The sequence below is a fragment of the Falco cherrug genome, chromosome 5 (genome assembly GCF_023634085.1).
Source record: "Falco cherrug isolate bFalChe1 chromosome 5, bFalChe1.pri, whole genome shotgun sequence".
In the NCBI taxonomy this organism is placed as follows: domain Eukaryota; kingdom Metazoa; phylum Chordata; class Aves; order Falconiformes; family Falconidae; genus Falco; species Falco cherrug.
The window spans coordinates 385,352-401,466 of NC_073701.1; the positions used below are offsets into that span (position 1 = coordinate 385,352).

General features: G+C 47.3%; 1 protein-coding gene across 1 annotated transcript; it reads left to right on the forward strand.

Moving 5' to 3' along the window:
* Positions 1-11,265: 11,265 nt before the first annotated feature.
* On the forward strand, positions 11,266-15,952 carry TMEM139 (transmembrane protein 139). Its single transcript, XM_005434343.4, has 3 exons — positions 11,266-11,602; positions 12,623-12,928; positions 14,201-15,952. Exons 2-3 carry the CDS (start codon positions 12,681-12,683, stop codon positions 14,595-14,597), a joined length of 645 nt encoding a protein of 214 aa, XP_005434400.3. The 5' UTR covers positions 11,266-11,602; positions 12,623-12,680; the 3' UTR covers positions 14,598-15,952.
* The last annotated feature ends 163 nt before the right edge of the window (positions 15,953-16,115 follow it).

Below are 16,115 nucleotides of genomic sequence, written 5' to 3' on the forward strand. Positions count from 1 at the left end.
AGGCAGGCGCAGCACAGTGGGGGACAAGGAGCGGCCCATGCCAGGCCCCCCCCCCCCCCCCCCCCCCCCCCCCGGGCAGCCCCTGGCCACAGCACACCCGCAGCCCAGGCCCCTCCGGCTGGGGCGCCCGCCCTTTGCCGAGACCCTGAGCGACGAGAAAGATGCCGCGTCCCCTTTAAGGGCAGCAGCCGCTGCTCATCAGTGTGGACGGCACGATCCACTGCGGAGCGGGGGGGGGGCGGTGTGCTGCGGGGCGGGGTGGGGCGGGGCGGGGCGGAGCCGGGCAGTGCGATGCTGCGGGGCGGGGCGCCGCCGCAGGCCCCTTGCCTTAAGCAGGGCCGTGGAGCCGGGCGGGACGCGCCCCCCGAGCCCCCGCAGCCCCGCGCAGCCCCGCGGCAGGGGCGGTCGGTGCCGGTGGCTCCTCAGGCTCGGCCAGCAGCCGTAGTGCGGTAGTTCCCGCCGGGGCGGCTGCGGGGCAGCCCGGCACAGCCCGGCACAGCCTCGGCTCCGCACGCCGGGCACAGCGCACGCCGCGGGCCCCGTTCCGAACCCATCCGTTCTCCGAGCGGCCCGCAGCGACCCGGGGGATCTGCTCAACCCACAGCCGCAGGGCTGCAGCAAGCGGGAACGGTGCTGCGGCTTCTGGGGCGGGGGAGGGACTTGACGGGTTGGCGGCTTGCTCGGGCCGGGGCCGCAAACGGGCAGCGCGGGCTGCTCCGGCCGGTCCTCGGGACAATTCCGTCAGAAAGCGCCGGGCAGTCACCCCCCGCCACCAGCCGCCCGGGGCGCGGCGTCAGGAGCCCAGGTAACGGGCCGTGTGCTGGCCAGCCGGTAACCGCGGTCAGGAGGGTCTAGCAGTGCGTGTGCCGCAGCAGAGAACAGCCCACGCTCGCTTTGACAAATATGTAAGGTCTTAAAAGAAGCACTCCCTGGTATTCTATAAGGGAACGCCTACCACTTCGGAGCCATATGCTGACCCCAATCACTCAGAAAATCTGTTAATGAAGAATGTGGGGGATACCTTACTTGCCTGAATAGCTAAATATATATCCTGCTGTGTTTTGCAGTAGATACCACAGCAGGACATGGTTCCATTCGGGATGTGTGGGCTGTACCATGTAGGCACCCATTAATTTATAAAATACATAATATATCCTGTCTATCGGCTCTACAATAAAAACTGAATCCACAGCTTCACCTTTCTGTATTACAGAGAAATGCTTCCTAAACCTTTTGGAGCACTGTCAGGCAACAAACACGTCCCACAAAATAGTGTTTCCACATCGTACTTACATGACCGAACAACCAAGGAGAAGGGATTCCATAGACCACGCTGTTAGGCACCTCACTGGCCTGGGTAGTGCTAAGAGCACAAACAACTGAACACCGCTGGAAAATCACCCTGCACAGAGCACTGTGGACAAGTGGGATTCCTGGACTGCATGGAGCTGGACTGCTACAATAAAAAAACCCCTCATAGATTGCAGTGACATCAGCACAGGATAAAGTGCATCCAGCCATTCTTAGACAGCAGTTGACAACTTGGCTGGAATAGGAGACATCCAGTCTCTAAACTCCTGGAAATTGTGGACCTGAAATAAAGAATGCCAGCAAAGCTTTGGTGGCACATAACACAGAGACCATCCAGCAATCTTCTAACAGCAAGTAGAGCTCCTCTACCAAAATGAGGAGACTTAGATTTGTTGGTCAGTAAGTATTTCTACTGTGCTAGTGCTCAAACTCCAACTGGCTTGGTGTGAATGCTGTGGAGAGAACTCAGAAGGGTCAACAGCTGAACAGGAGACTTCAGGAGCAGCAACAACAACCAGTTGCTCTCTCATCCTGCGGAGTTTTGCATGGGCGTGTCAAATGTGGGGAAGCAGCTAACCACAGCCCCTTTGTTTACAATACTGGTATTTCATCTGTCACCAAAAAACCAGTAATTTTTCCCCCCTTGTCTTGTCCAAAGGCATACATCCAGTGTTGATTCGGAGATTATCAGGTTTTGCTCTGCACCATTTTCTGTGTGTTCTTCAAGCTGTTCCACTTCAGTTGTCTCTTACCCGCCTACCACGAAAACCTCTTACTGCAGCAATTTCCAGCCAAAATGTCTCCATCTAGAGAGCCACAATTCACAAGAAGCCTTCCTTTTGTCTATGGGTGGTTTTTATTTTGGAAACATGTTTACAGTCAGATCCTACACTTCTTGTTTGACCTACCAGTTTCAACACAACCTGTAGGAAAAACATTCAGCCTGCAAATTAACAAAATACAACATAGGAGCGTAAAAAAATAATCTCTGGAAAGAGCTCTAGAAGTGTTCTAATGACTCATACTTTGGTCTTAATTACATTAAATCAGCCACTCGTAGTCTGCATGGAAATTAACGTATCTCTGCCTTCTCCAGCCCGGTGATGAAGTGTGTTGATCTGGTAGAAACTCATGTTGTCAGTTGCGTGTACTTGAGGTTTGGAATTTTAGAAACTGTGACACACTCTGAAACTCGGGGAGACAGATAACAACACGTTGAGCCAGTCTGGGACTGGGATTGGATCCAGCCACACCGGGCTTCTCTCTGATAAGGAGTTTGGAAATCAAGGGGGTCCTTTCTGAACCTTGTGACTGAACACGAGGGTCTCCCTGACGGTTCTGCCTGACCCTGTCCTCTGTGCAGTACATAATCAAGTGCATCTTGCCCCTGAATCTTGTTGAACCACTGTTGCATTTGCCACTGAATTTTGTTAAACCACTGCTTTATATCAATAAAGTATATTGTTGCTTCTCTCTTACCAGTGAAGTGCATCACTCCATTCACGACAGATAAGCAGGAGAGTCAGGGTGAAAATAGCACCACCATGTATCAAAGACTTGGAAACTTCATCAACATCACTGGCGACTTGTAAACTTTGTCAGTATCAATGGATCTACAGCCAGGTGTGGGCTGGAAAATTGTGAGAGATCTGGGTGTCACACACTGCCATACTTACAAGTGTGGGAAGTAAAGGGTCATATAAAGGTGATTCTGACAACAGGCTATTTATTATCCCTGGGTTTAATCAAGTGAGACAAAACTCAGAGGAAGCGGGGAGGAACAGGAGCGGCAGTGGACAAGAATAGACACCTCATCGGTAGTTCCAGTATATTCAAGGAAGTCTCTTCAGCCAGACCTGTGATCTCCCAGGCACTGAGTGTCAATGAGAGCTTTTCAACTAGTTAACACTGTCTCCTGAATCCCTCTGACATCTTTCATCAGCAAGGGATTTTACAGAACAGTCTTATGAACCAGAGGTTGCCAATAGCCAGCAGACTTGACAACTCTTTTCAGGAAACAGTGGCACTGTTGTGTGGATCATCTTTGGCATCAAGTGTGACTTCAGTCCAACACAGATGTCTACGAACTCTGACCACTCGATCCTGAAATTCTCCCTTCATGGGCAAACTTCTCATGCTCGCAGAGAGACCCTTTGCAACCAGTCATCCATTTTCTCATGCATACAGACATGACAAGCAAACTTGCACAGTTATCACCATCAGTAACTGCTGTCAACACCATCTGTTCAACCAGACATACACTTCATTCCACATATTGAGGGTTCTGGGGCTTTATTGCCTACAGTGAACAAGAAAGCTATCCCTCAGCAACAGAAGCTTTGATTAAACAAGAGTTCCCCTTCACAAACAGTAGGAGTTGCTGTATCACTACTGCTGCTGCCTCAGGAAAAGCAGAAGTGGTGTATTGTTCTCCTGTCGCTGATTTACACACAGCAGCCTGCTCTGGCAGCGATAGGGCACAGTGCTCTTCACGGGACTGCTCCTGGAGCAGATGGCTGCCCTTGGAAACAGTCATTCACTCCACAGGAAAAAACATCCCAAACACCTTCACAATGCCAAGCTAGAATGTACCAGGATAACGATTCAGATGCCATACAATCTGCAATCCTGCAGGGCATGATCATGGCACATACCAGAAATGCATTATGATGTGCTCTTGCTAATTTGGTGGTGTCCATTGGAAATGCAAATCCATGTTGGAACTGGATAAAACCTGTACATATCACTAAATAAACTGACAGCTCTCACACTGAGGAACCATGCCAAGGTAAAAGCTGTGTTCTTTTCAGGTCATGTTTTTCATAAAGTAACCATTTCCATTTGCTTTCATAAAGTAACCAAGAAAATGCTCTTTCACTGACCCCTATGAACACCTATTTGCACCGATCCAAATGAAATGTAACGCTCATTTTTCCGGAGGCAGAGAAAGGAGCCCGTGGAGCTTCCTCTTCCAGAGGTGTGCTGCCTGTATGACTCGTGGCTGGAGCACAGCGCAGTGAAAACTAGCACTGAAACCAGCACTGGGACAAACCACATGCCTTTGGACGGACAACATCTAATGAAGCAAAAAAAGCGTCACTGTTATAGATCTAGTTTTCAAGCAAAACCTGCCTTTGTTAAAATAATTTTACTTTTTTTTTTCTTTCGTATTTGTTTTCTTACCAAGTTGTCTCTCTCTGGCCTTCCGTACTCAAACTGTTCTGTGGCTTTGTCACACTTGCCTCAGACTATGAGCTCCTTGGGCTCCTGGGAGCAGGTGCCGAAGAGCACGTGGGATTCTGCGCTGCACCTGCTGTAAAGCACAGTGCTCAGAGAACGACCAATACTGGTATCAGCACTGTACTCTTTTATCTCCAGGGCATAGCTCATCAATAAAATACCTGTGAGCCCTTTTTCTGGCAACATCTCCCCTGTTCTCCCACCCCACTATTTACTGAAAGAATTTGAAGAAAGTGCGTTATGCAGTAGGAAAGTAAGAGTACCTGAGGGAGAGGCACCGTGGGTACCACCAGCAACAGCGAACCAAGCCAAATTCCTGCTCACCAAGCTACATTCTGCGACAGCAACTCCAACCTCTTTCTCCTCCTCTCATGCCTATTACTTTTCAATCCACAATTATTTAGTATTACAATGAGTTTCACAGATGCTATATTTTAATGTTGGGTGGTGATTCCTCAGCATCTCAGGTATGCTTCCCTAGCAGAACCATCTAAAGCTGTTGAAAGGAAAAGGGCATCCTCCATCCTTCAGCACAGAAATAGGCCATGAGGTCCTTTCTCCTCTCTTGTGGCTATACTGGTGCTTCCAGCAGGTTTGCATGCCTGTTAGTTTACTAACCCAACATAAAATAGCACTTTTTTCCTTCTTACTTGGTTAGTTTTACGCCCTGTTAGCAATTCAGAACATGTCAGGGAAGGCTCCAGTGCATAACAGGTTTGGCAACATAAGCAGCAAGAGTATGTCCTAGGACCAGGGAGGAAGATTGAGAACAGGATGTCTGTGGCATTTACACATCAACTTTTCTCACTGCATCTCACATCCTTTGGCTGAAACCCTGCCCATTTTGGAATGGTGAAACTACACCTGGAGAAAAGAAACGCACTGTTCTATAGTAAAACAGATCAGAGTATACAGGTCTTATTTTCTCTTATTTCCAGACACACCTAGTACAGTCTACAATGACAGCAAATGTTCTTCCCATGTTCTTTTAACTATTCTCAATCGATTCCTTAATTTCATCTTGAAACTATTCCTTTCTGCTCGCTTGCTCTTCCCATGCTAGGTATTCCACTTGATTCTTTCACCATATTCCAGGAACAGGATCTTAACTGCCCTCATTCTCCTTCACCTTTAGTCACAGGCAAGTTGTCTCCTCCTCTGTCTGATCCACATTAGGAGCTCTAAATTAACACAAAAGAGGGGTTACTGTAGTATTCCATTTAGCAGCATTACAGTCACCAGGGTGAATTCCTCCAAAAGAGTGCACACCACCTGTCTACAACCTGTACGCAACAGTGTCTGCTCCTTCACCAGCAGAAGCACTGCCATGTGCAGAGATTCTGCACAAGTATACAAAGTTCCCCAACACAAAGTAAATAATACAGACCAGATCGGGCTCTGTCATCACACTAAACCAGCTGCAGAAAGTTCTACTGATGTGAATGAAACCTCACAGTTTTAAAGCCCCTGCCCTAAGGAGACCTCAGAACAAAAAGATGATGAAGTTTCTAGCCTTCACTTTCTTTTTTGCAGAGAAAAAGTGAAATATGTGACATAAGTGAATTTAAAAGGCTGTAATAGGAGATAAAAAACGTCATATATCACAGCCTTGGTAAATGCTTGTTACTTTTCTGTCCTTCTCATGGCAGAAGAGGAGGTGCTGCTTTGTTAATTTTAAATACTTAGGAACTTTAGGTGTGCAGATGTGGATAACTGGCTAGCTGAAAAGGGTCACATAGACATAGTCCAGCTGGCTGGACAAAAATGCACATCACTCTCAGCTTATCTGAAGTAAAGCAAAATACACTGTCTTTGGCTGTCCTTGTTACACAATAACAGGAAGATTTTGGTGGGAAAAGAATGTTGCAGGTGGGAACAGAAAACTACAGAAGAGAAACTAGGGGTGGGCTTGGTATTTAGGCAACTAACCAATAATGAGCTTAACTTTTGTAATATGTATGAGCTAATTATAAGAAGGCATAAAAGGTGACTGTAAGAGACAATAAAGGAAGTCTGCTGATCACTCATATTGAGTGACTGTGTCTTCCCTCCGTCGCAACATGCAGACAGCCCTGAAAACACTCCTCACCTTAAATGTGATGCCCCGACTTTCAGAAAAGAGAAATCCACAGTTCTGTGCAACATAACAAGTGTCTCTGAGCCTCTGTAGGTCGATGCTTTTCAGGTATCCCTGAGCCACCTGAGGAGCCAGGAGCAGCAGCAGATACTCTCCTTGCAGTATAAGTCCTTCTGTAACCACATCTGAACCCTGATCAAAAGAGAAGAGCCATGGCAGGTAGAAGACAACGATGCCAAAAAAACACCATACAGTGACTACACATACTATAACTTTCAACCATTGTCCTGTAAGAACTGGAATAAGCTGGGAGACAAAAGGAGATTGCCAGCTTCCAAGAAATATATGAACATTCAGCTATGGAAGGTCAAGAACAACTGGGTTTCTCAAAGTTACACAAAGTTTTTGAACACCCGAGCATAGACATAACTTCCTTTGGCTTTTGCTTTCTCCTGCTCAAGTCATTATACTGACCAGAAACATATCAACCCTAGTTCATGGCTGCCCCATGACCTCTGCAGATACGTCATCGTGCTCCTGAACAGAAAAATCACAGTCATATTTCACAAAGGTGACTAGGCAGAACCTGGGAGACAAAAGGAGAGGCCACCCAGACAGGAGAAGGCGGTTTGGTAGCACTTTGTCCCCAGTACGTGCTCAGGCTCTCAGGAACTGCTTCAGGACAAGGTTATAGGAAAGAATGTACTTAGTGATTACAGGGAGATTAATCATGCTGTGGTATGTATGTCACAAGCCCTTGGGAATAAAGCAAGCTTCTCTGCATACGAGCTGATAAGTGAGCTTACTGCAGGTACGCAGTTAATTAGTAGCAGTCTGGGCAGGAGGGAGAGTAGATAGTGAGATGGAACAGGGGAAAGGTGAAATGCTTCCTAGGGACTGGATGGAGAACAACGATCAGCAGTGAGATACTGCAAGAAAGGAAGCATAAAGAGAAGGAAATTGTGCTCTCAACTAAAGAAAACTGCTGTTAAACGAAGTCGAGTCCCCACAGCATGACTGAACAAGGGAGAATGGAAAGCTTTTGTAAAAACACCCCTACTGCACATGAAAGGGAGACAGTGTCGGACGGCAGTGGAAGTGTCCTCGTCTACTCTTCCTGACTTCTTCCCCTCGTTTCACAAACACGGCATAGTGACACCTCTCAGGCCCTGCCCGAGCCCCATTTTCTGAATCTTATAACCAAAAACCTCCTGATGCAGCTACGTGACCAATTTTTCTTTGTTATGGACACCCCGCTCCCCCCCCCCCCCCCCGCCGCCGGTAACCAATGACAGTCTGAACCAGACCATGAAGAGACTCAGAATGGGGCAGACAGGTAAAGATTTTGGAAGTCCTTCAGAAATGCCAAAAGGCCTCATATAGAAGCACCGTGTTGCTAGCAATCATATTGCAAAGGTTAGTTCACAGTTCATCCCGATTAGTCCCCTTAGATCCACAAAGCAGTCAGTGTCACATTCATAAATGCATCCAACCAATGCTTTCACAGCTGCATGGCAATTACCGCTCTTGTAAATGCATAAAAATAATTCCTAAAGGTTCAGCCCAGTCATCCATGCAACTCCACGGGTAAAATGTATAGGAGTTACCGAACTCTGAACTTCAACTAAAATAAACTGAATACAAGCAACAACTAATGCAGCAGAGACACCTACCATTTTTAGCCTTTTTCACTCTGATATTTCATAACTACGTCTATAAATATTTTTTTAAATGGTGCACTGATCAAAACTACTACACAAATTTACAGCAGAACCTGTATCTTTCTATCCATCCACAAATGAAATACAGCCTTTCCCATCACAGAGGTAGTTTTCCACCAAACAATGAAGAATTTTTTCACCTGACTTTCTCCTAACTTAGCAAAAAGGTCCAGCCCAAAGCAGCCATGTGCCCACTCCTCACCAGAGAACGTGCAGAAGAGTGAAGTGCCTCAGCTCCCTCCACACAGCTTACAGAAGAAGGGTAAGTGCCTCCTGTGGGTACTTACAACAGACATTCAACAACAGTCAGGTTGTTGGGGGAATTTTGTGATACTCAGTGCAAGTACCAGAGCTGGGAGTTGCCTAAAGTCATCAGGCTGAACTGGAAATCCCTGATGTAATTAACAGGATTTGCTGAGGACAAGATGATTCTTAGATTCTACTCTTTTCTGTGGGGCTTGCTCCATCAAAGAAGGAAGAAACTCCTTCCCCTCCGGTGGGGCTGGGCTGACCAAACCATGCCTGCGGCAGCCCTGGCAGTCATTCCTGTGCTCCCCTCTTCCCCTCCAGCACTCTAGCTATGCATTCCCATTGCTTGCCTCAAATGGGAATCTAGTGGTTAGATGATCCGTTGGTGACAAGCTTCAGCCCACTAAATTCACTCTAAAAAAACATAAATATTTTCCCGCCGGCTGAGGCAGCTGAGCTGGCCCAGCAAGAGATCGGCTGAGCTGTAGGATCACTGCAAGGAGGACAGGAGGAGATGAAGAAGCGGCAGGCAGGGGAAAGGACTACCATGTTCTGCAGCTATTATCTATTAGGTTTGTTCAGCTGCCTTGTCAAACCACACTTTCGCTCGCTACTTCAAAAAGTAGAACCCTATTCTCTGAAAATTCACTGCTAGAATCCTTATAGCGATGATGCTCTTGTATTACAGTAGCTTAGTAAACAGAACACTTAGCCAGCATTTGTAGTATATTTTAATTCCCTCCTCAACCCTGCGGGATGTAAATCTCTCTCTAAGGAACAGTGCTAACGGCCACCAGCAACCCCAGTTAGAAGGAAGCTGTTGTTAGCACCGAGGCGTCCGGACCCCGTCACAGCTCAGGTATGCTTTCTGGGTAGAGAGGCTGCGGGAACAGTTTTGTCCAGTCTTCCTTAGCAGTTAAGGTGTTCTCCACACTGGGCAATCCCAAAATTGAAAGAGCTGTAGGAAACAAATTGGTTTTCCCATTTAAATTTCAGCCTTGCAAAATTACATGCTACCGTGCACCAGAAGCCTGACTTGCTCCCCTTCACATGGAAGTTAATTTTGGCATCTTCAAAGGAGTTCTCTTGAAAGTGAAGAATGGGTAACAACCAGACCTGACAGTCCTGTATCTGTCAGCAGTCAAAAAGGCAATTATAAGGGAAGAAATATTCGAAACATAGGAACATTGACAAGTCTGGGCTAGATGTGGAGATCACCTGGTCCAACCTCCCACTGAAAGCAGAGCCTTAAGACTCAGCTGCACCTTGAATATTTCCAGCCAAGGTGATTCCTCCAATTTTCTGGGCAAGTAATGGCAACGTTTTGCTGTTTTCACATTAAAGACTTTTTTTTTCTTAAATCCAGGGGCACTTACCCTCTTTCTATTGCCTCTTGTCCTGTCACCATGTGCCCTCATGAAGAGTACCTCCCTCCTCTCCGTAACTACCTACCGGACATGGTAAAACTGTGAGCAGACACTCAGCACCTGCCCAAGCCTTCTCTTCTCTAGGCTGTACAAACCCAGCTCCTTATGTTCTCAGAGTTCTCCAACCCTCAAATGATATTGGTGGCAATTCACCAGACCATATCCAATGTTTCAATCTCTCTCTTGAACTGGGGGGACCAAAACTGTATGCAATATTCCAGGTGTGTCCTAGCAAATGCTGAGTAGAGTAGAATAATCACATCCCTTGGTTTACTATTACTGATCTCTTCTCCCTGGTATCCAGTGATAGGATGTGTGGGAATGGTTCAAAGCTGTGCCAGGGGAGGTTTAGACTGGACATGGGGAAGCATTTCTTTACCAAGAGCTGGTCAAACCCTGGAACAGGCTTTCTGGAGAGCTGCTTGATGCTCCACGCCTGTCAGTGTCTAACAGGTGTTTGGACAGTGCCCTTAATAACATGATCTAACTTTTGGTCAGCCCTGAACTGGTCAGGCAGTTGGACTAGATGATTGTTGTAGGTCCCTGCCAAATGAAATAGTTTATTCTATTCTATTCTACTCTATTCTATTCTATTCTATTCTATTCTATTCTATTCTATTCTATTCTATTCTATTCTATTCTATTCTATTCTATTCTATTCTATTCTGTTCTATTCTATTCTATTCTATTCTGTTCTATTCTATTCTATTCTATTCTATTCTATTCTATTCTATTCTATTCTATTTTCAGATACACTCTAAAGGTTCAGGTGGTACCAGACTTCACAAAGTAATTCAGTACCTCTTCTTTTGCTTATCAGTACCCCTCATTCCCAGATACATCAGGGGGCAAAAAGGATTTTAACTCAGCTCTCCGTGAAACAATAACCCATTGCCTCCTTTTTTCCTTTTGTTTGTAAAATCAAAAAGGGCAAAACCCAACACCTGACAAACAGCCCCTAATCAGGATAGAAAAACGTACAGATTTGTGCTTTACAGAACTGATAAAAAGATTTATCTGGAGGCCGTGTGACGTGGGCTGGGCCAGCAGCCCTTCTGGCCTTCTGAGACAGGGATCAGGATTCCTCTGCTGTGCAGGGGGGACACATAATTTTCAGGGCAGTTTCTCTCACCAAAGCAAAGCGGACCAAACAGCTCCAACACAGGTAAGCACACCCCCACTGCTCACTCCGCCCTCTTCCCGAATGAGTTTCCTGCTTCTGTGGGACAGACCTGGGAGAGCTGCAACAGAGCAGAAGGTGTGTGATCGTCTAGAAATTGCTTTGGATTCAGAACCTGGGAAAACGAGGTTCTAGTTTTCCGCTCAGAATTTGTACCACGGGATCTTCCATCGTTTCCTATCTTCCCACATTCACTAGTTTCCAGCTTTTAGTTTCAACAGAAACCTTTGCTGCCTCCCTACCAGAAAATTCAAAAGGAGGAAGGGAGAGTTTTACTGGTGTCCCATACTCAGGTCTGAAGGGGAAGAAGCGGGGGCAAAAGAGCTTGCACATTTTTCCTTGTGATGAAGAGAGAAGTTAAAGCATGACTGCTCCTACCTACCAAAACCCCACTCTGGTAAGTATATGCTGGAAAAGAATGTATTTCTTTTTCTGGCATTTGTATATATACATCTATCTATTTTTGCTGTAACAAGGGAATGCATGTAGTGTGCAAAAGCACAAAGTTTAACGTGGAACTATATAAAATTGTTTGTTTGGAGATGCATATTCATAAAAAATAAGCCCACTGTCATTCTTTTTTCCTTCAAAGGGGTCTTCATCAAAATGGTGGGATTTATGTAGGTTAGTATAACACCTGCAAGATGACCCCTTAATTACAGTATGCTTGCATACCACAGAACCCTGGTGCTCATTCCATACTGACCGCTGCAGCAGCTGGGGCACTCTTTCACAGAGATGGGGTTTGGAACGGCGGACAGGAGGGGCTCTCCTGATTGAGGATGGTGCAAGAAAGCACATCCACAGAAAAAGAACTGAGGATACAGGCTAATATTGAACTGCATGTCCACGTTTGGCAAAACCAGACATACCCCAGCTATATCTAGCACCTGAAGTAAAGTTATTGCTGCAGCACTACACTGAAGCCAGACACTTGTTCCGCTGGGGCAGACGGCCCCGTGAATAAGGCTGGTTTTCTTCCGGGATCTGACCTAGTGTCTGAATGTTCATTATGCAAGGTACAAATGTCCTAGAGTTAACCTTTGGAGTGTTCTGTGTCTCATTTTTGTAGTAAGCTCAGACCTGCACCACAGACTGCTCTGAGTTCCATTAAGAAGCTAGACTTTTTTAGATAACCCTGGCAATAAGTGCTGATGGTCTATTTATGCATTTTATGTCTTGCAATTGTGTGTCCACGTGTTCCCATTATCAATGAGCATGTGTGTAGGAAATTCTAGTATGCTTATATTGGCATGCATTTATGCACAGGTTTCCCAGGCTTATGACATATGTCCATAGCTGCGTGTTCTCGTGATGGTGTCGACCAGAGTGCCTATGTTCTTATTTTGGTTGCGATACTTGTGCTGTGTTTGGATACTCATGCTTCATGTTGCAAAAACTATTCTGCCTTCCACAGATGTCTGTCCCCTTAACCGCTCACCTGTTGTCAGCTGCCTGCTGCCTCCTTTCTTGCCATGTGGTTAGAGACACACTGGAAGAACATCCGCCAAACCCTGCTGCTTCTGTTCACCGCTGCTCTTCTCATCGGGGTCACCATGCTGGCCATCTCATCTAACATCAACCCAGTGGGCTATTTCTTCCTGGGGGTAGGGGGCGTGTGCCTCATTGGCTACTTGCTGAGTGTGTTTGTCGAGTGTTACCTGAGCAATCAGCACCGACGTGATGCGAATGAGACGCCTCCAAATAGGCAAAGCCAAGCAGGGTAAGGAGCAACTCGGCTACCCCTCTTGCTATAACTCTCCTCAGCCATGGCCATTTTACGTATTGGTTTGCTGCCTTTCCCCTAGGGCACCAAACACAGACTTCATTCCAGAAGAAAAAGGTTCTTTTTAGGTTGTTTTTCTTCATTCTTCAGGTGGAGGTTGCAAACATCTATGCTGTGCATGTCCTGTGTCTTGTCCGACGTATTTTCTTCCCCACCATGAGCTGATCCACTAACTATTTCCAAGGTTAAACAGATCTGGGCCCAGTTTTATTTTCCTTTGAGTAATCAAGCCTTGCCAAACAATGAGTCAGACAAGGAAAAAGAAAAAACGCTGAAGCAATACGGAATCTTAGCTGGGTTTAGCTCTATAAACCTTATCTCCAGAGCACATGTTCCTCGGCAAACTTTTGAAAAGGGACCTGTAACTGGGTGTGTTTCCAGTCTCAAAAGCCCGACTTGCCACTGATAAACCCTGATTCTGAGAGGCTCTGAGTGCTCCCACATCTCTTTGGCTTCATGTACATTCGCAGGTTCTCAGCATCACCCAATTTAACCCCGATTTGCCTGCTGTAATTGAAGAATTTAATTTTGTATCTTTGCTTCCGTGTCTGTAAAATCCAGGTAATCATTACCTACATCTATAAATGACCTGACATTCTCAACTACAGGGTTTGTAGGAGGGTAAAAATGTCATAATGTGTTTATTTTTAGAAAGACTACATAAAAAGAAGTCTACATTGGGCTTTGCTAGCTTGGAGGGTGTGCTAGAAGAAAGTCAGTATCTATTTGTTTAAAAATATGACCTACAAAGAAAAATGTTTCTAAAGTAACATTTTTGCTCTGCAGATACTCTTTTTAACACAGACTAACTAGTCCTTGTTTAAACTAAATGAAAATACTAAATTTTCTCCACTCCTTAAAAACAGATGAACATTGAGCTAACGTATTAAAAAAGCAAGGTCCTGTACTATTCCAAGAAGTAATTAGCAGTTAGTAATTCTTAGTAATAAACTGTAACTGGCAGGAGATTCTAGAGGAGGGGCAGCGGGGTAAGCCCAGGACGCGGGGCTGGGCGGTGCGGGATGCTGGCCCTGGGAGCGATGCTCAGTGCTGGGGGTCACACAGCAGCGCCAGGCGGGAGGGACAGCCTGCCACAGCCCTGGCTGGGTTCGTGGCACGGTCCCGACAGCAGCTTACCCAGACTACCTGCCTCTGCATTAACAGCAATAAAATAACCAGTGCAACTGCCTTTCCCCTCTTGGTGCCCAGGGTGAACGCTGCCTACGAAGCGCCCACCTATGAGGAGGTGATGACCACATCAGTTCCAGCAATATGGACGATTGCCTCCAACCCAGGCTCGGTGCCCTCCCCGCTGAACGAGCCTCCTCCTTACAACGCAGTTATTGAATCGTCCTCCCGAGAGGAGATGACGGTGGAGGCTCTCAGGGTGTCGGTGGCATCAGAGCCCGAGGCAGGCGCAGGCTCCAGGCTCCAGCTGCAGCTGGTGCTGCCCCCAAGGCTGCAGCGCTTTGTTTCCGACATCCATGAAGTGAAAGGCATTGAGGAGAGGTTTGAGCCGCTGGCACCACTCACTCCACCACCTGCTTATGAGACTGCCATCAATGATGATGTCTTCGAAGATGCTTTCCAGCCTACCATGCTATGATTAATTTCACCTTCCGTGACTGCAGAACCAACCCTCCACCCCAATACAGGATGCTCCTAGAGGGAAGGTGAAAGAGCTGAGATTTTTCACACCTGGAACTGCAGAAGTTGGTCTCACCATTCTTACAACCAGAGTGGAGAGACAGACGCAGCTTCTAATGTCACTAGAAAATTTTTGCACAAAATATCAATCAATGCAATACCACAACACTGTCTCGGCAGATACATAGAACCACTGTGAGGACAGTTGTGTTCTCAGTGGCACCAGTTCTCAAACAGGAGATGCACCTTCCTGGGGGAGGAGAGGGAACCACGAGAGAGGACAAGCTTGCCAAAGGACCTCTGAAGGACTGTGGGATGCAGCCAGAAGCTGCCTGGGGGAGGGGGGAGGACAGAAGCTGCACCGAGGCAGTTCTACCTGCACATTGCAAACAGCAGCACTGCTGAGATCTGTGCAGTCACCAGCCACCCTAAAATCCCTGCAGAGTGACCCAGGCTGCTGTTTCACAGCAATACAGATCTATGGTCTGTGCTGCTTGTTGCTACTCCCCTGTTGCACGTTCTCCACATCCTCGCTGCACTGCGTGGGAGCGCAGCTGGGGGGAGGCTGGCGGGCCTCCTTCATCTGCCTGGTACCTGGCATTTGGGGTTGAAGCGCTGAAGGCAAACGTGGCACCAGGAATGACTTCTGTGGTTCACCAGGTCCTCATCCCACCCGGCCCGCCATGGTGGGCAAGAGGGAGATAATAGCAATGTGTCACCCGTGAGAGTGGCCAGCAGTGGGATGCACCCACAGAGGCATCCTCTGCCTGCACTGCTGCCCTTCACAGCCCCACAGGGGAGGGGGGGGTTCTGCTGCCCTACAGACCCACCCAAGCAGGTGACTGTCTGTACTTCACTGTCCTCACGGCCAGCGTTTGTGCAGAAAGGCACATGCTCCTCCGATTCTCTGTAGCTGTGCATGGAAGCTTCTTGTCAGCCCCAGGAGGGGCCACCTGCCTGCTGAGGCCACAGCCGAGGGCACCTGAGTCAGAGCCCCAGCGCGCTCGCCGTCCTTGTCACAGTGGCTCTGCGTCGCAGCCAGTGCAAGCTGCCAGCGAGTGACACTGGTAGGCTCTGCAGCGTCTCGGCCGTCTGCAGTACACAGACTGACACAGGCCTGGGCAATGTCCAAAGCAAAAATAAAAATGTGGTGGCCTGAACCTCCTCATGGTGGGGAGCAGCAGCTGTCACAGCCTTGTCTCATGCAACTGCATTGTCTTTAATTCATATGAGGAACCATCAAACCGTAAGCAAATAAATTATTTCTTGTTTCTTTATAGTTCAAAGGAAAAAAAAGACCTTTAATGTTGTTTACAAATAAATGAGACTGTATTAAAAATGCCTGGTGGCATCATCAGGTTTTCTTCCCAAAAGAAGCACCCCACAAAGCCACGATCTTGCGTGCGCTCTGCTTACTGGGTGGCCTTGCCCTAGAACGGGGGACCCCAGCCGCTCGGTATCGCTGGTGATGAGGCTG

Bases quoted from the DNA above. Each gene is read 5' to 3' on its own strand.
- TMEM139 (XM_005434343.4), top strand. From the start codon at position 12,681: ATGTGGTTAGAGACACACTGGAAGAACATCCGCCAAACCCTGCTGCTT. The intron at 12,929-14,200 runs GTAAGGAGCAAC...CTTGGTGCCCAG, and splicing joins AATAGGCAAAGCCAAGCAGG to GGTGAACGCTGCCTACGAAG.